At 38.5% G+C, this 19,977-nt stretch overlaps 1 protein-coding gene across 2 annotated transcripts; it reads right to left on the bottom strand.

Annotated features, from left to right (window-relative positions):
* Positions 1-70: 70 nt before the first annotated feature.
* Positions 71-19,739, bottom strand: acsl1a (acyl-CoA synthetase long chain family member 1a). Of its 2 annotated transcripts, none has more exons than XM_062430931.1 (21): positions 19,661-19,739; positions 10,375-10,587; positions 8,753-8,867; positions 8,589-8,653; positions 8,392-8,493; positions 7,856-7,955; positions 7,556-7,731; positions 7,208-7,240; positions 6,931-6,982; positions 6,763-6,836; positions 5,667-5,744; positions 4,660-4,794; positions 4,328-4,462; positions 3,377-3,472; positions 3,200-3,272; positions 2,967-3,055; positions 2,370-2,486; positions 2,121-2,264; positions 1,911-2,012; positions 1,754-1,825; positions 71-1,324 (listed from the first exon to the last, which is right to left on the bottom strand). In XM_062430931.1, the coding sequence occupies exons 2-21, from the start codon at positions 10,567-10,569 to the stop codon at positions 1,184-1,186; spliced, it is 2,094 nt and encodes a 697-aa protein (XP_062286915.1). In that variant the 5' UTR covers positions 10,570-10,587; positions 19,661-19,739; the 3' UTR covers positions 71-1,183. The 2 variants fall into 2 exon arrangements, with proteins under 2 accessions (XP_062286915.1, XP_062286906.1); XM_062430922.1 differs by lacking the exon at positions 19,661-19,739 and adding an exon at positions 13,085-13,175.
* Positions 19,740-19,977: the final 238 nt, after the last annotated feature.

Here is a 19,977-nt window from a genome sequence, read left to right as displayed (position 1 = left end):
TTGTTAATATCAACCATAACATATATTAATTTACATAGGTTTCCGATTAAAAAAACCCAACAAAAACGGCAGTGTCTGAAGAAAGTATTTATTTGGTACAGTCGACAAATATAGATACTCCAGCACAAAACTGCTCCTTTGCCCTTTTCTTACTGTAGGTTTCCTTAAAAAAAAAACTAGAACAATATGGCTTTAGCTGTCAAGGAGGCCTCAACATGATTACATGTACACATTGATCAAAATTCAGCCCAAACATCTGAATTCACGACAAACGTTTTTTGTCCAACAGCTGAAATGCTGCTCCGTTTAACACAAATATGCTGCATTATTGACCATCAGTGACTTCTTAAAATTAACTGTGATGTCATCGTTGGCGGATATTTACGCTGAATACTTGTTCATCACACGAATGGCAGTGTGCAGTTTCATCCTGCAGCCTGTGGCACTGAAAATTGAAAAGACGTCTAATAGAAGTAACATGTATAGTAACATTCAATATTTCCCATGCATTGTTAACAGAAAAAAACCAAAAGCCCACCAAAAAAAGAGACATAAAATCTGTCAACATGGTTCCCAACAGGCTGCTCACTACATTGTGTTCTTAAACAGGCTCATTGGCCTTTCTGTCCTGAAACATGGGAATGCAGGGAATTAATAACACAGAATATCAGGCACGATACACATAACTTTTCAGCAAATACACTATTTACAGGTGTTATGATTACATTAAGTATCAGCTTAAATAGATTACCAAAACATTATTCTGATATATAAATAGTTAATGTGTCACTTGTTGGAAAAGCATGTTTAAAATCTCCCAGCTCCCAAAAATGGAAAAATAATCAGAAATGTGTTCAGAGGCCGGACGTTTCTGACCATGAAGTAGTAGGTTTTTGGCAGTTAAGGCATGAGCAAGTCACATCTCCCCTTTGCATGTTTTTATCTTTATCCATGAATAAATAATACCAGCAACATGATGACATGTTCTGAAGGAAAAATCTAGTGGTACAATTACAAGATGAAGTCAAAACTGAGATTTGTTACCCAGTCTGTTCAAAAACAGTCTCTACAAATGTGTCACTGGCAGAGAGACAGGAGAGGGAGGGGAGGGGAGGGGCGATGTCCTCTTCAGTTAACTATTTGGTTCTGGCTGTGTGCTATACATGATTGTCACCTTCCCAGCTCACATCTTGATTTTGGCATAAAGTTCATCAATCTGCTCTCTGAAGCAGCTCCGGAGCTCAGTCCTCTTGGCTTTCAGGGTGGGCGTCAGCAGGCCGTTCTGGACAGAAAACATCTCAGGATGTAACGCGATGTCTCTCACCTGCAGAGGGAGAACAGAGCATGAGGAGAATGAATGACAGAAAGAACAACTACTTATTTGTGTGCTATGTTTAGTAGCTTTTGGGCATTAATTGGCATTTGAGATTTGTAGCAAATAGCAAAAATATAGAAAATCAATAACCATCATTTGGTTCATAAAATGTCAGAAAACAGTCGAAAGCTTAATGTGACGTCTTTTCCTTAATGTCCAACAATGAAGAACAGTTAAAAACCCTTCTTTTTGTTAGCTGGTCATCTAGTTTCTATAAATTATTTCATCTCTACTTTGAAGATTGAGGAAGAAATTATTACTGAATCAAATAAGTTTCACTTTAAAAAGTTTTCTAGTGATGCAGTAGATGAATCAGAGTGAAATAAACTGAACTTGATGGTATTTTGATGCATTAAACTGAAATGTGGTAAGAATTACCTGCTCAAAAGACTTGAGTCCTGCTTCTCTGCCCAACCTCAGGATGTCCTCCAGAATGGCAGTCTTCACATCCTAGAAACAGTTAAAAAAATGTTAGCATGCATAGAAAGTTAGGCTGCATCTTTTTTTTTTGGACTGCTGCTGTAACAGATCTCACCTTGCTATTGCACAGATCAGAGTAGGATCCTTGAATGCCTTTGTTCTTGGCCCAAATCGGTAAAAAGTCAGGATCGGGTACCACGACTCCCACCAGACATGCCTTTAAAATACAACACAACATAACATGAAGATCAAACAAATATCAGTGTAGATACAAATGATAAAAAAAACAAAGAAAAGTGAGATTGATTAAGACTGAATTATTCACCTGTAAGCTATCACCATGAACAAATATCTGAGCCACTGGATCACTACGATTATAGACCATTTCTATTTTCTCGGGGGCGATGTATTCTCCTTGGGCCAGCTTGAAAATGTGTTTCTTTCTGTCGATGACCTTCAGAGTGCCGTTCTGCAAAGAACCAGATGGGAAACACAGTGATGTGAAGCAACTTGACATCATGTGTTCAGTACAATAATCAGAGATCATCGGGGCCACTCAGCCCATTGTGCTTACAGGAAGCCATTTCCCAACGTCCCCTGTGTGCAGCCATCCATCCTTGTCTATTGCCTCAGCTGTCCTATCAGGGTCATCCAGGTATCCCTGAAATACATTTGGTCCTTTGACACACACCTGGTGAGAGAGATAGCAGGGAAAAAAATAACATTTACAGAACTTTAACTTTTTGGCATTTTCTCATTTGATATTGGACATTTTTATTCTGTGTTTCATGTGTTACTGATGTTTTATGATTTTATCTGCCTTCTTTATTTTGCTCTGCAAGTGTTTACCAGCTACTGTCTGATTTATTTTGAGTAAATCCAACTGACATGCAGTTTATCTTCAGAGATAGAAAATACAAAAATGGAGCTACACCGGACTTGTTCATTCAAATTTAGCAACATGGTTCTGTATCATATTTTTAATAGTTTTTGGACCCAAGTGAAGTTGTATGGTAGCACTAGTTAGCAATATATATATAAATTTAGTTTTTGGTCTTTGCAGGGCAATTGTTGATGATAAGTTAAATATCTAAATAATTCTGTTTGCAAAATAAAAAGTCACGTAAAAAGTGTGTTTGTATTTGATTGCTACTTAAGCAGCACTCCTCACCTCTCCCTCTCCGTTGGCTGCCAGGTAATTCATTTCTGCCACATCCACCAGTTTGATACTGTTGCAGGGCAGAGGAGGCCCGACGTGACCTGGACACACACACACACACACACACACACACAGAATAGTCGGATTTTAATGTTATTATCCAAGCAGTCTTCAACATGTAGCGTCACGTTCTCTCTTTCTACTAGAACAGACGTAATTGTGTACGTGAAGAATATAAAATTTACCTGCTGTCCAGTCCCCAGGCATAGACATGGAGCACCCAGCTGTGCATTCAGTCTGGCCGTAACCTTCATAAAACTGTGGAGTGCAGGGCAGATTTTTAATGACATTTGTATTAAAAATGTAAAAGCTACTGATTAAAATGCCCAGATGGAAAAGAGTGACGTCAGTATTTTGGTAACCTGACAGCCCAGAGCAGCTCGTAGGAATGTCAGGATAGTTGGGGACACGGGTGCTGCGCCTGTAATCATGAGCCTCACACGTCCACCCAGACCCGCCTGCAGAGTGTGAAATAAACAGGAAGACAACTCAAGATGGTTGAATGTATACCAAAGTTTGTCGAGTGAGGGTTTAAAATACTTTTAATTGACAATTTAACACATGTCCACTGAATGTGGGTTTAATTTCCTTGTATGACAGACTTCGGCTGATGTGGTGTGTCGTATTTGTTTTGTGGCTCTTGCATATTATGAAGTGCCAAGTTATATAGTTGCATATCGGAGCTTTCGGAAAAATCCAATTTTCCAAGTATTGTACCATAGTCATAAACTTGTAATTAAAATAACTCCAACATGACATCAGCATGCCAGATGATTAAAATATTACAATGACATAACTAAATGACTAATGGCGTAACTAATATAATTTGTGAAACTTTACAGTCATGAGTTTATACAACATTAAAAAAGAAAGAAATATTGTGCCTTAAAGCTGAGTTTAACACGTGTATGTGTCAGCTGATATTGTGACACTGCGACTATATCAGAAGCCAATTGTGGTCCGTTATGAAACTTACACAAGAGTGACGTGGAAACTTGAAGCCTCCAGTGAACACACTATGAAATTAGACTTCTTATGTCAAACAGTTAAACTTTGAAATGAACAATATGTGCATATTTATAGATTCTGGACTTCTAAATGAGGAAAAGGAGAGAAGTAGAGTTTGTTAAAAAATATATTATTTAGGTAATTTAACTTTTTGTGAGAAAACTACATCAGAAACAAAATATTATACGCAGCATGGCTTATGAGGCAAGTGAAATGAGTGGTTTCTTGAAACCTTACAGTAGGTATAGTATAGTAAAATAAGTTTTAGAATGGAGCCAAAACTTTTAGGATCATGTCAGTGTTACCTGCACTTTTTTGAAGATGAGTTTGTCCCACATGCTGTCTCTTCTGACCACACCGCTACGAAGCTCTGCCTCCTTCCTCCTAAAAGCAAAATCAAGCAGCCATCTCTTCAGCGGCGTGTTGGCTTGACTAAACACCTGTAGAGAAATGGAAAACCTGTATTGTACAAGCCTCAGCCACAGAGGATCATCACAAAAGTATGCAACTGCTGACCATTAATACTATAATTAATGTCAAAATAGTGAACATAAAGCACCTTTAAGACACTTTTATTGACCTCACAATGTATCTGTGTCGACAATCAGTGAACAACATGATCAGATTTTAGTCTGACCTTATCAAACATGCGATTAAGGAGACGCGGGACCACCGGGAACACTGTTGGCTGCAGCGTCTTCAAATCATCCATCAAAAGCCGAATGTCTCCTTGGAAGTATCCGATACGAGCCCCGTGGATGAGGATGACACCCTGATGAAAACAGAGCTGCTTATTAATTCATCTGCAGGTCAGTATTTTAGCCACATGGTGGCACTGTTGTGGAGATTTTGTTCACACACATTCAATGCTTGTTATTTAAACCTTTTTGTGGTAAAATATGGATTTTACCACATTGAGAAGCAGCTGTCTGCTCTGCTGTGTTACTTCAAAAGCCAGAACCGTGTTGGACAAATTAATAAAAGCAGATAAAGGAGCACATGAGCATGCGTGTTATAGTTTCATAACACCACACACAGATTCACTCACTTCATTTAAAGCTGAGTTTTGGTACCTGCACTGATACTATAGTTGAGCTCCAGTAGATACCACAGTGCTACTTTTTTGAGGATTATAAACATGTTTTTTTTTCCATAAAACCCTTAAAAGAAATTAACAAAATGAGCCAAACTTCACCAGAATCTGCATTTAGTTTTGTCTTTCACAAAAAGCACAATTTATTATCATTTCAATAGATATCTGATCAAAGAATATGTAAACAGCAATCTGTTCAAGACTGATTAAAGTTTCAGTAGAGCTTTCTATACGTTGTGGTATGGACACATATTTCAGTCAATACTCAAAAAATATTGATATTCTAATCTATACCCAGTCATAAGTGTGTAAAAGTATCAAGAAAATTGTTATAACATACCACTATGTAAAAAATATCACATAATATGGATTTAAAACTTCTTTACAAATACATCTGAAGGAACCACAGACACAACTATAAGCATTCAAATAAAGTCATAAGAGACCTGACACTACTTGCTTCTCAACTATTCTGACAGTGATCCTTTAACTCTAACTTTAAACTCTACTTATGATTTCATGATACAATGGTAAGCAAACCCAAGACATACCTGTACAACCCTCTCAAACATATGAGCTAGGGGGAGATAGGATGCATGAATGTCATGAAGACTCAGCATGCAGTGTACCTGCAGAAGACACACAAAACACATGCGCGTATGCAGGTCAAGCATAGCGTACTATACCTCCACCACCCTCTCAAACATATGGGCCAAAGGAAGGAAAGAGATGAGCACATCTTTAGTGGAGGGCTTCAATAAGCTCTGGACGTCGTACACAGAGGAGGAAGAGATATAAGAGGAAGAACAGGAAAATAAAAGAGGACAAGGAGGGTCAACCTGGGTCACACAAGGATTTTAGATTATAGGCTTATAGTTAAATGCTTTGATTTTATTTGATCCAGATGTAATATATGTTTAATTTATCTACCATTAACATTTATCTACCAAACATGAAATCCTTATTATTTTTGTGCTTTCTATAATATTTGTAGTTTAACAAAGTTGAAATGTCCTGTGTAAATAGCTTTGATGGAATACTGTCTTTGCATCTTTATCCCAAAGAGCTTCATTGTCTTATCTTCAATGTTCAATTCTTCCGTCTTTTTGGAGAAATAAAAACATAGATTTTTTTTTGTTCTCGTCATGCCAGCAGTGTGGCTCTGGGGATGGCAATGTCAGTTGGTTGGCCCACCACTTTGGTCAGGACTGAAATATCTTGATAACTCACTATTCAATTTTATACAGACATTCAAGGTTCCCAGAGGATGAATCTTACTTTGTGAACCAAAACTTGTTTGATATTTGATGAGATGAGCTTATCAACATTTTTTTCAACTCCTTCCTTATCTCATCTAGATATAGTGACAACTACTAAGTGAGATGTTTAATTTTCTTAATGATTAAATTAGACTGTAAGAGTTGAAAGAGAAAACAAGGATTTTGAATAGTGAGCAGCCCGTGACACCAGTGGACATTACTACCTTATATTAGTGAATAGAAAGTCAAATAAAATATATTTGTTTGAAGACAAAAACAGAAGCATCTGTCTTAAAGCAAGAGGGAAAGAATCAAATATACATTATTAAACAATGAAGTTTATGTCAAGACTGAAACTGTATCAAGTTTAGCTGTTGTGTTTGTTTACCTGTGTTACTCTAATGAAAGCTGCAGTGTTGGAGATGACATTTCCATGAGTAAGCATTGCACCTTTTGGGTTTCCTGAAAGGAAAATTATGATAATGATTGTGCAAAAAACATAACAACAAGTAACATTAAAACAAAACATTAAATCTGCAACCATTTCAGTACTTACCTGTGGTTCCAGATGTAAAGCAGATAAGTGCAAGGTCGTCTGGTTTAGGAGGCTGTAATCAGATTACAGATGTACATTAAAGCATATGAAGCCTGAATTGCTGTTGCATTAAAATGTACATAATGCCAAATTAAATTTTTCCTTTGACAGAATCCTACTATTGCAAATAAATGATAATGATAATAAAGGATAAATTAAGCTGAAATGTGATTCCTAATTTAGTTAAGGGGCCTGTTTTTATGCTAAAGGTCAAACAAAGTGTGCTGTTTCTACTCACCACTGGTTCCTGGCGGTTTGCTTTACCTAAGGCCTGGAGAAAAAAAATACAAAATATACAATGAGATATAGTTTGCCTCTTCAGGAAGTGCTGATAACAACTACGCTTTCAAACACACACCACCTAATTTCCATCCAGATCTAATCAGACGTAGCTGAAGGGCAGAGTGACTCATACAGCCACAACTGCAGGTTCAGTTCATTTTTCTGAACATTTGTTAATGGTTGCTCGATCAAACGAGTCGATGCATGTTGTATAACAAGCACAGAAGGAATTATAATGTAGTTGAACTGAGAAACATGTTTGAACACCTCACTTCAATAAAATCTTTAAGGGTGTTACTCTCACCTCGAACTCCCTCAGGCTCAGTATATCAACACCACACTCCTTTCCGCGGGTCACCAGGTCACTGTCGAAGGCCTCCATTACCACAACCGTCTTCACTGTTCGTCCTTTTCTACTGACGCACTCCAGAATCATTTGAGCCTTTTCTGGTATGTCACAGATCACTGATGAGATGGCGGCTGAAAAAACACACAGCGACAAATGAACCGCTGAGTTTGTGCCGATATCAGTGTCCTTTATTTAAAACTGCGATAGCGCAGCAGATGGTGTGAGGTTAGTGTGTTTAGGTGCTCTTTTGTGTACCTTTGTCAATAATGTAGGAGATGGCCTCTGTGCCGAGTGTGTCGTACAGCGGAACTGCCACGAGGGAATATGTGTAACAAGCCAGCTCTGAAGTGGTCCACTGAAAGACCAAAAACATGCACAAACATAGATTTATGGTTTATTACAAATATCCAAATACTGCAACTTTGAGTTTAGTCATCAAAACATTCCAGATAATAATCTTTATAACATTTTACACTGAATAACTGACCACTATTTTTATTTTACCTCGTTTGAATGAACTTTTGCACAGTGCTGTATTTGTAGTGCGTAAAATGGCAAACACTGTTCAGGTGGTTACTCTCATCCGACAGTTACCTTTTTTCTGTCTTTACAGTTCATGGTAGCAGTTAGCTCTTAGTTGACACTGACATTTGGACAACAATGTAGGACACAGACTAATATATCTTTGCTTAAACAACCGTGCAACAGAAGTGCAGAGGCTAACGAGAAAAGAGAGGAATTAGAAAAATATCTATACATTTAAAAAAAATGTAATTATGCATTTGTTTAACCTCTGGTCTGTTCTGGGAAAAGATGCCAACGAACTTGTCTCCTGTGTGCGAGTGTCCTCTGTGAAGTAGAGCAGAGCCAATGTGCTCTGCCCTGTCTGCCACCTGTGCAAAGCAAAACAAAACAAAAACAGACAAGTGACTCAGATGATCATGTTGTTAAAAATAGATTATTTCATGTCTCGTAATCCACATCTCACCTGTCTGTATGACTGCCACTCGTAAGGTTGGTTTGGTTTTCTTGATCCTAAACAGGGTCCATCATCTGTGAGGGAAAGTTAGAAAGTTACATCTTCTCACACTGGAAGCATTGTAAAAAAAAAAAAAAAAAATCACTTGTCACGTACTACAGAGCCACACTCACTTGATACTCGGAGCCCTCGTAGAAACACCTCGTACATCGTGCGTCCATCATCGTAGAAGTGTGTCATGTGCTCATTGCTGTCGTTTAGTATGGACCTTCTGATACGTTCTTCACCCTAAAAGAAAACAACATGAAAAGTTATGACTGGCGCTGGCTGAACCTTCCACACCTCTACATGATGACATGTTATGTTTCTCTGATCGTCTGCAACCGTCAGCTGTTCAAAAGACTGAACAAATGTTGGAAGATTTTCAGTTTATTGTGTGGTACGCCTGTGCTCAGGAGAAATATTCTGACAACATGAATCCTGTTTACTAGCAGATCCCAAACTTTTTTATTGGACATTCAGCCCTATAAGATGAAGCACCCCTTCATGGACAATACCCATTATGCTCCAAATGTGTTCGTTTGAATGGATTTGATTGTTTATTTATTGTTTATGTTTCTATTAACTGTGCTACATAAGATGTACTTTGCTCCTTGAAAACTTACTGATCCTGGACTTGTCAATGTTTAGTACACAGCAAAAGGGTTCTTGGTTTGAACTGAGGCCCTTTTCTGTGGAGTTTTCATGTTCTCCTTGTGTGGGTTTTCTCCGGGGGCTTTGGATTCCTCCCACAGACCAAAAACATGTAGCTTAGGTTACGTGGTGAATTGTTTGTAGGTGTGAATGTGAGTGTGAATTGTTGTCTGTCTCTATTGTGTTAGCTCTGTGAGTGACTATCTAAGGTGTGCCACGCCTATGGCCCAATGTCAGCTGAGATTGGCTCCAGCTCACCCACAACCCTCTAGAGGATAAGCAGTAAAGAAAAATGAATGAATGGATGAATGAATGAATGAATGAATGAATGAATGAATGAATGAGCTGCTCCATAATACATGTACACCCTGACAACAGCAGAGGTACTCCTGTTTGGAAGTCAGTGCTCGATACAAAGCAGCAGTTTTAGATAGTGCTGAAATATTCACTGATGTATACTAAAATATTAAAAGTCACATAATTTTAACAAAGATGTGTACATTTTGTGCAACTGTGCAGATGTTACAGTCTACCAAGTGAAATCTGTAAGGACTATTCTACTTAATTATGAGCTCTAATATAATCATAATATTGCAAATTGACTTTTATTAACAAACACCCACAGCACTGTAGCATGACTATCACTGTGTGTCTCAGTGTTTACACAATGACATATTTATAATAATCACTACAGCGTCATAATAATGACGCTGTAGTGATTATTCCCACTTCACCAGCAGAGCCAGCTTTAACTATTCTGAGATAAACCTTTTATCACTTCAAATGTGACAAGGAGTGAGGAAATGAGGGCTTGTAATTTGCAGAGCTGCAACGAGGTCAGCTGTGATTAAAGCTGCTGGAGGGGATACCATTAACATTCCTGCTGAATGAGGCCTGCTGTCTCACTTTGTTTTGCATTCCAGTCGTTGGATCATTTTTTCCAAAGTTGTAGGATCTATTGTGCAGGAAAGAATCTCTCCCGTTTCTTTTTTAAAATATCACTGTAACTCATAAAAGTTTGAAAAAGAAATTCAATGCCATACAAATACACACTCCACAGAGTATACCTGGAAAAGAAAGGACAAGAAACAAGATCCCTTACTGGTATTTCCACTGACTGCGCGCTAAGGTCACAAGGTGGCTTGAGGGCTTTTGGCCGGCTGGCGAACCAGTAGGTGGTGAGGGCAGCGAAGGCACCCATGCCCATGAGCGCATTGGTGGGCAATCCGCGCAAATATTGCCGGACTTCATCCAGCTCGGGAATCCGCAGCTGTCTCAGGACTTCCTGAGCCTGCATGGCTGTTGTGCACTGACCCTGCAGGAAAACAGAGAGGGGAACATTCAATTAGGAAACGTTCAGTCATGATTCTGCACCAATTCTCCTGACTGGATTAAAAAATGTATTATCATTTGTTCTGGAACTCTTTTTAGAAGTGTTTCATGCCATCAAAAACATTTCTCATTGTTTCAAAAGGAAATGATCTCCCTCGTGAAGGGTCTTTCTGGTTATGTCTGTACTACAGGATATGGTGATGGAGCAGAAAGTAGTATTTTATCTTTTTATGAATGGGTCTATTGTTTTAGACCATTACATAACAAGAAGGCATGCTTAAAGTTAAACACCTTTTACTATGTCTATACTTTGTCTACATTTTCACAAATGCTTGCAATACTTCATGTTGTTGGATTTTTTTCATTCTGTTTTATATTAGTCCAGATTAGTTATTTTTGCATTTTTGTATTAATTTTTTAGGTCAGCAGTGAATGTTCAGACAAGAAACACAAATAGAGTGGAGAGCTGAAACAGATATATATGTTGTAGTTATATGGTATGCAGCTTAACCATTAGGCCACCAGGAAGACCATTTTTTCGTTTCTAAACTGTTAAAATCTAATATTTATGGCAACCAACAGCTGCTCAAACTAAAAACAACAAAAAAACCCAATTTGGATCAAACAGATGTGAAATTTCCTATCTACGCCTTCTATTTCTTCCTGGGTATCTGACAGAAAGCAGATTTTAGTGTAACACAGCTTTGATTTGAGCACTTGTTTCTGGTGCAGTGATGTAATAGTATCAGAAACATACAGTATAAATCCAAATAAAGCTTCAAGGACAGATCCTCGGTGAATCACACAGGGCAGGGTGATGCAGCAGCAGCAGCAGCAGCAGCGTTCAGCCTTGTGAAGTCAGAGATGATCCATCACTTCAGAGATACTGTGCTGGATTATTTGGCTCGGGCGATTATTAGATCTGCCTCACAGATATCGAGTTATTTGAATACATTTTTATATTAACAACAAATTTGAAGTAGTTAAATTTGGCCCAACTCACTGCAGAAATCTTAGCTGTAAAGATCTTAACAGACTATTTAACCATTAATATGTGTGGTCAGAAATCACCTTTTATGTTCAGCTACTGTTGTTTTATTTGTGTCTTCTTTTTAAAGTAGTCTATTGAAGCCATTAAAGTAGTGATATACAGATAAAGACGATCATTTAAGGTGAATCAGAGCAACTACTTGCTGTAATAAAATGTTTAAAAAGAAGAAATTTAAGACCTTGAATGAGACGAGAACATTTTTATCGACTGCAACCTCTATTTTTAGAGATATTGAATAAGCTATATAATCAATAAAACTACAAAAAGAGATGAATATCAATCAAAAATACACCCATAACACAAATTCAAGCAGTTCAGAAATATGCTGCTGAAAAACCTGCATTTTTACATCTGCTATGCTCTTATTTTTTGTATTCTGCACTTTGATAAATGCTGTATTAAAAAAAGGGAGATGTGCTAACCTATCCTAACAGCTGTGCACTCGGAAAACAAAGACACAGGAAGGAAATATGACTCGCCGCAAATTTTCAAAATCACAAGCCTCCGCAGAGATATAAAAGACAAACCCACAGCCACTGTACACACGGCGCTGAACAATACACCCCTCATATTTGAAGGGAAGGGAAGCTTAGCGGTCAGGATGCTTCAGAAATGAGATCACCGGGCTGAAAGCACAAACCTCAGACTCCCTGAAATATACGTTGCTGCTCTACTTAACCAGAACTGTATTCTAATTACATTTGAATGTAAAATACAAATGAAATGAGCCTGAGGCAAGAAAGACCGAGTTTAAGTGTTCAACTATATCTAACTAGCATTTATTTTTCAGTTCCAAATATCCAAATATGTAAATACATGAATTTAGTGGCATACTGTACTGTCTCAACATTATGAGACCATGCAGCTTTACGTACATCATATTGAATTCATTTGACCCTCAGAGAGGAAGGTAACAGCCCTTTAAGTAAATGAATGAGTGAACAACCACCACAGAGGTAACAATTGACTTATAACCTACTTCTATTATTAACACCAAGCCCATGACAAATGGGATTGGTGCCAAGTGGGGCAAAAGTACTTTAGAAAAGCTGCCATACAAGTTTTTTTTTCTTAAACTGACGTGGAGATTATAAAGCAATCATATTCTAAGTGCAGCAATTTAATGAAAGCGTTGAAATGAAATCAATGACAACCTCGAATTCTTCCTTTGGAGCATCACTCAGAAAAGTGTCAGCAATCCCTATTAAAGCATTATGTTTCTGTTTATCCCCTTCAGAGAGATATCTAAATTAAATCTCACAAATGTAGCACTTAATCTCGCAGGTGTCGCCATTAACTGCAATGAAAGGCGAGTAGGGATCACTGCTAAGTCAGCTCCAGGATGATATTAAACGCAACTAAATGTTTTTGTTTTTTTGTAAAAGTTCAGCATTGAGGGTTAAGACAAAATTAAATCAGGTGTACTCACAGCCGCACAATGTGTTTAAAACCAGAGGTAGGAGCTCCGTCCAGGAGTGGAGCGGTGTAGTTTATGTTTAAGGCCCTTGGCCGCAGAAGTTGCTATCAGAAGGGACTCGCAGTGACTTCTAATAGACCTCTGCGGTTCTCACAACTATGAATAGCAGAAACACGCCCCTTCCAAACAGAAACACAGACGCATGAGGCAGGCGTCACTGAGAGCCTCTAACTGGAGCGTAATTCAAATAGCAGCTTGATGTTAAACCACAAGATAGACTGTTTTATCTCATTTCAAACAGTATCTACTGCTTGTTTTATCCAACAAAATGAACAAATGAACAAGTGGACAACAACCAGATGACAGCTGTTCATGTTTCTGTGCAACAGCGGACGGGAATTTAATCTGGACTGTAAAGACTGATTCAAAATGAACGAGCTGAACTGAGAGATTTGAGTATTTTCAGTAACATTGATTCAAGACTCAATCATTGATACCTTATCAAAAATGATCCGAGCGTGTGTGCAATTCTTGCGTTGCTTGTTAGCGTCCAAACTATTAAAACATAATTACACCGCAATTACAGGAAAGTGTGTGTATTCTCCTGTCCTTATATTGACATACAGTGTTTGCTGAGGGAACATGCGCCTTATTTTTAGGTATTTTACACTTCACGAGACGAGTGAAAACTGTGGACAATGTTGATGTTGACACTAATATTTCACACATGCATTTTTACATTTCCTGCTGACACTGTCAGCTAAAGCAAGGACAGGGTAAATATTTGTAAGTATTAGATTGAGCTGTGACTATAGCAAACAAAATATACAAGATTTTTTTGTATCAGAAAGATATATTACAATACTGAAATAGATCAACACACATGAAACCCTCTCTCACGATATGCAAGTTAAGTCATGATATTGATCATGATTTAGTAGTTTCTGGATACAATAATCTGGCATGAATTTAAGTTCTTGGTTCATCAAGTGAATTTAACACCTGATAAATCAAGATATGTCATCACACCACCAAAAGAAAATTTGACATAAATCATTGAAGTCATATATTAAATAACAAATTAGCTACTTTTACAAACATCAGGATGTGTCACTTTTGTCTGATATCATTGCAAATTGACTGTTTGCATTTTTTCTTACTTTCAAATGTAGAAATTTTAATACATGATTTTGATCTTTGAAAACATGTTTTTGTCATCATTCAAAATAATACATTTTACAGACTAAACAATCAATCGAATGAAAAATCTGATGAATAGTCAATATGAACAGGATAACAGGTTTTAGCTGCAGCCCTCGATGTGTGTGTGTGTGTATATGTGTGTGTGTCTTTATGTCAGTTGACCAACAGCAGGCACATGCCATTGGTGTCATGCTTGGCTGACAGTCGTTGGAGGCGAAAGGTACTTCAACGCCCCCACCACCACCCTCTAACACTACCTCCACTCTCCATACTTGGCCTGAGAGGATGACAAGCCAATGGCAGAGCCAGCTCACTAGTCACCCCACACCCCAGCAAACACAAGACACTGGAAAAAAAGGGTGGAGGGGGTGGAAGGGAGGAGGAGGAGGAGAGGGGGGCAGCTGGCTCATCTGACACATAACAGAACATCAAGACTAGTTCCCTGAAGCTCAAGAGGAGACTACAGCTGCAGTTTCAATAAAGAGTAGCCCCAAACCACAGCCAGGAAGACACACACACACACACACACACACACACACACACACACACACACACACACACACACACACACACACACACACACACACACACACACACACACACACACACACACACACACACACACACACACACACACACACACGGTCATACTTGAAATCCTCAGAATGCTGAAGTTCCTCCTTGTGGACCAATGCACTGAGAGAGGATGTTAAGCATTAGGTCAACTGATTTAAGCTCATTATTACGACCTTATCACTGCAGGATTAGCACACAGAGCCTTTAAACACACAGTACGTAATCCCATTTTCACAAGACAGCGATTTACAAATCTGGGGAGCCACTTTCTCTGGATCTGCCTAATATGACACACAGTATGTCACGCGCAGCTGAACCGATTAGAGGATTAATCGACTGACAGAAAATTCAAAGGCAAATACTTTGATAATGGATTGATTGTTTCAGTCATTTATCAACGACGTCTGGTCGCAGACTCTCATCTCTGAGGATCTGCTGCTTTTCTTTGTCTGATGGGATGATAATCTGAGAATATTAAGGCATGGATGAACAAAATAAACATAATAAAATCATATAAACCAGGCGTAGATCTGGAAGTTTCCTTTTGTAAAAACGACCTATCATGTTATAAAGAGAAATGTGTCTTGCTTTAACAAGATTAAGTGTAATAATGGGAAAGTGTTGTGATGTAACAAGATCAAGAAAAAGGTTTCTCTTGTAAAAACATGAACAATATCTTGTTTTAATGAGAATATGAGCAATACTCAGAAGTTAATTAGTTGCAGCCCTACGGTCATTAATCTGTAAATCAAAGGATCTTCCATATCCATGATGAGCGTCAATGATTGTTTCACTAAAAAAAAGGAACAGGACTTCGTTTGTAGACTTGAAACCATAAATGTGGTACCAGACTTCTGCACGAAGGGTAAAAAAAATAACCCAGACACATTACAACATGCCCGTGCAGTCTAAACTCTCAAATTCTTCAAACTTGACTGCAGCTTCCTCATTTTCAGACTAGACGATGAGCACTCACTATTGATTTTGATCTAAAAATGCAAAATGTTGACATGTGAAATTCATGAGTTATTGACTTATGGGATCCTGTTGCTGCTGTTGGTCAGTTACTGCCAATAACTCATTGATAATTCAACAGTTTTACAAATAGTCCGGCACGTCACGAGGGAGGAAATGTAAATAGCAGGATGAGTCAATAAGTGCATGAATCCATTTACACACTTGACACATTTCTTGTTATGACATGACTGCTGAAAGTTGTTTTTACAAGAGGAAAACGAGTCGACGCCTAAATATAAGATATCGTAGCGAAGATCGTCTAGAACCACTGTCAGGTTTTCTTTGATTAAGGGTAATTTTGTGTTTGGGACGTCCAAAACATGATCCATCCCTTACTGAACAGGAAGAAGCAGACTAGAAACCCTCTCACTGTTTACCGCTGGACAGTTGTTTATGTCTTTCATCTGCTTCTTCCTTCTGCCTGCCTGACTCGAGTCCATCCTCCTCCGGTCAGGCAGGTTTTAGGGACACAAAGGCTGACCTCGCACAAGACAACCACACTCAGGAGTGCAGGTCCTGACCTTCACCATGAAATCACACACACTCCCCGGTCACATGGTGGCACAGTGGAGAAATGTTGGAGGGGGGGAGGGGGTGGAGGATGGGATTTGTGAACTGGAACAAAGGTCACTCGTCACCAGCTAGCGATGCAGCATCAGGACACACGACCTCTAACAGCAGGTCACAGAAAACATTTTCAAATGATTGTAAACAAGACTCGGAAAAATCTAACTAACGTGCTTTTAGCGCTTCCTCTAACGTGACTTTTAGAAACTGAAGAGTACGATCATCTTCATCTTCAATTAATCTGATGATTATTTCCTTAATTAATCCTTTGAATTTTAATTCATAAAACTTTCATTTCTAAAAACATTAGAAAATACCAATCACTCTACCCTGAAGTAGCGGACTGCATTGGGTTTGGGATCCTGCGGGCCCGGCGAGGCCCAACACAAATCTCACGGGAGCAGGCGGTCAAAAAATAAACTGTGGGTCTCAGGATACCAAGTGACTCATTTAAACATTTCCTTCATTTAATTCATGGACTTGGAAACTTTGTGGCAGTGCGGCCGACTCGGTTTTCAGTTGCGTGTGATGGTGATGTGTTAGTGTTACATTTAAATGCACAAAGGAACGATAATGAAAGACATAGAGAAACTAAACAAAAACCACAATGTAATTTTGCCCCAGAATAACTGTACTTATTGCACTAGTATGAATATAATTACGCACTAGAAATAATCTCCCTACGTTATCACCGACATCATTATCACTGGTATGCATCTCTTTATTAATACTACGCAGTAAAATAATGTGAGAAGACACAAAGAATTGTGAGAAAAATGAAAAATGACAATTATTTGATTATCAAAACAGTCAAACATTGATAGATCGATGTATGTTTTAGCACCTGTCATTAGTATTACTATTAGGAAACAGGACTACACAGTTGACTGAAACGAGCGAAACGAGGCCAGCTTTCATGCTCCTGTTTTAATCATTATTTTTTTAAACTGAATGATATTTTCCAAGAATCGGATGATTTATTTGTAACTCTCTGATATTTTCCAAGAAGTAACATGGGGAAAATCATTCAGCACAAACAGCACTCACAGTAATTCATTCTTCTCTTAACACTCCATACAGGAGCATGATCATTTGAGGCCGGTTCGTTAAACCAGATCCTCCACTTGCTGACTCACATGATTGTTTTAAATTCGATTTAGCCGGTTTACGACATCATGAAACAGTGGTTGGGATGGTTTTCTTGATCAAACCCCGAAGCACTGACATTCCTGCTTTTAAAAAAGGCCTTAAGTCAGAGCTGCCTTTGAGTGTTGTGTAAACATCAGCTAGCTTGGTATTTCGCACGCTATACAACCCCAAAACAGACAGGATGGGTTGATGCTGGTACTCTCAAATGACTGAAACAGGGTGATGGCAGGGTCGCGTTCTGCTCCTAAATCACAAAGTCACAAAGTGTCCTTCTGTTTCCTCTAATGAAAGCTGCTCCTGTAAGTCAGGGGCAAGAAAAACACATGATTGCACGGTCACTTTTCTGTCATCCCATGTAGTGTAGTGTAACTGCACTGCACTGCACTGCACTGCACTGCACGGCTAAACAAGCATTACCTCATCTTTTAAAAATGTTGTCTAAAAAAAAAAAAAAAAAAAAAGAAGGGTGAGGAAAATGAAAAACTCCACACCACATTCCTCAGATTCCTGATAGAGGAAGTTTGCTATAAAACTTCTCCGGTGCCGAGCTAAAATCCTCTCTGAAGAGGAACATCCACTCAAATTTAGCAAATACAATAAGTGTCCTTAACACATTTCTCCGTCAGTCAGACTTTTCATTCATGGATTTAAAGTGCCTTGTACATGCAAAAACAGACAGCCTGTCCAATATTTGATATGAATAACTGCTGTTTTACAGCCTCAGTGTAGAAGAACCACTCAAATGTGTTAGTGTATGTTTTAGTTCCTCACCTACAAATCATCTATTATATACTTTACACTGTTGTAATTTAAATGCACGTTAAGAGAGTTATGGATTAACTGCAGGCTACTGTTCAGGCACCCACTGGTTTCCATACATTTCCAGATGATTGAATCCTGTAATCCATCACAGTTACCATCTAATATGCATTCATTTTCCCCAAGTGTTACATTATCTTTGTGGGGCAACACAAACTGAAGCCTCACCAACAAATCGCTCTGGCTGATAATAACCTTAGATTTGTCAATATCAGTATCAGTAGAAGTAACAACAAATTGCATCACTGATATGACAAAAACAAAGGTGGGCCGGTGGGGGTTTTGACCTTTGTTGCATGTCATTTTCAATCTCTCCTGTCATTTGCATGTCATTTCTCCATGGCCAACTCTATAATAAATGCAAAAAAATGCTCAAAAAAAGTCAAAAAAGATGATTTAGAAGAAGTGTCTCCATTATTACAGAATGTGTCCATCAGAAAGCATTGACAACTTGGTCATTTAGGACAACACTGATACCACTCTTTTATTGTTCAGTTAATATGAAGCTGTCTCAAGAAGACATTACCATAGCTTAGCATAAAAACTGAAAACATGACAAACATCAAATGGGGTGTTCACTGTGACAGATAGCCTAACATCAACCCAGACACCTTTCAAGAGATTAGATTGGATTAGATTAGGAGCTCATACATGAGAAGGGTGAAAAAAAGTACCAGCATGGTTTTAATGCTAATCTCACTTCCTCATTTAGGTTTGCTGAACGACATGCTTTTGATAATACTGTCATGTTTCCCTTTTAAAACTTGTTATGATCTTATTTTATTGAGGCTAACTTCACTGGCGTCATCGTGCAGGCCAGGTATACAGATTAAATGGAGATTAAACTTTGAGTGTCAAAAACACTACGTATCATTTGAGACAGTAGCAGCCCTGATGCTACGTGTCCATATCTCTTATTGTAACGCAGTTTAAGAGGACGTTCACACGGCTTTATCAGCCACAGTTAAGAGTGATGAACACATTATTCTGATGATGCGGACTGAGCATGATGTCGATGTGAACATTATGAGCATCATTAGGAAGATATGATGCGGCTACGTAGGAGGAAAAACAAAGATACAAAACGTGGCTCTGGTCTATTTTAAGGCAACAATAAATTAAAAAAAAGAGAACAGCAGCTGGTTTCAAAGGGCTCGTCATGGCACCCCACTACTAAAATAACTCTTTAAATAATTATCAGTCAACAGTAACGCACTTAATATTTGAGTTTTTAAGTGTCAAAATGTGTCCACAAACCTGCGAGCTGCTGTAAATCCGGAGACTTCAAAACTGACTCTTCAAGAAGCAACAGCACCAGCAGCGTTACGTTACGTTCAGCTGGTGCAACTCAGCCAATCACAGACGGCCTTACGTGTTGTTTGGCCAAATGTTTGAAAGGAGTGATGTGATTGGTCTATGTGTCGTGACGACGCCGTTTGTGTATAATTTACATATAATGATGGTTTAAGTGACAGGCTGTGTGTGTATGCCAGCGGTGTATGCTAATGTTAACAGACACATCCTGGTGAAAAGTCACGTGCTGCCACATACTGAGTAGCAGAGAAAGACAAGCC

The sequence above is a fragment of the Scomber scombrus genome, chromosome 2 (assembly GCF_963691925.1).
Source record: "Scomber scombrus chromosome 2, fScoSco1.1, whole genome shotgun sequence".
Taxonomy (NCBI): domain Eukaryota; kingdom Metazoa; phylum Chordata; class Actinopteri; order Scombriformes; family Scombridae; genus Scomber; species Scomber scombrus.
This window is presented reverse-complemented; position numbering and strand designations above follow the sequence as displayed.

What these genes read in the sequence shown, in the direction of transcription:
- acsl1a (XM_062430931.1), bottom strand. Translation starts at nt 10,569, where the DNA reads ATGCAGGCTCAGGAAGTCCTGAGACAGCTGCGGATTCCCGAGCTGGAT. An exon ending in TGAGCCTGAGGGAGTTCGAG is followed by an intron (nt 7,241 to 7,555) that starts GTGAGAGTAACA and finishes TTTTTTCTCCAG; the next exon opens with GCCTTAGGTAAAGCAAACCG. An exon ending in GACTCAAGTCTTTTGAGCAG is followed by an intron (nt 1,325 to 1,753) that starts GTAATTCTTACC and finishes CTCCCTCTGCAG; the next exon opens with GTGAGAGACATCGCGTTACA.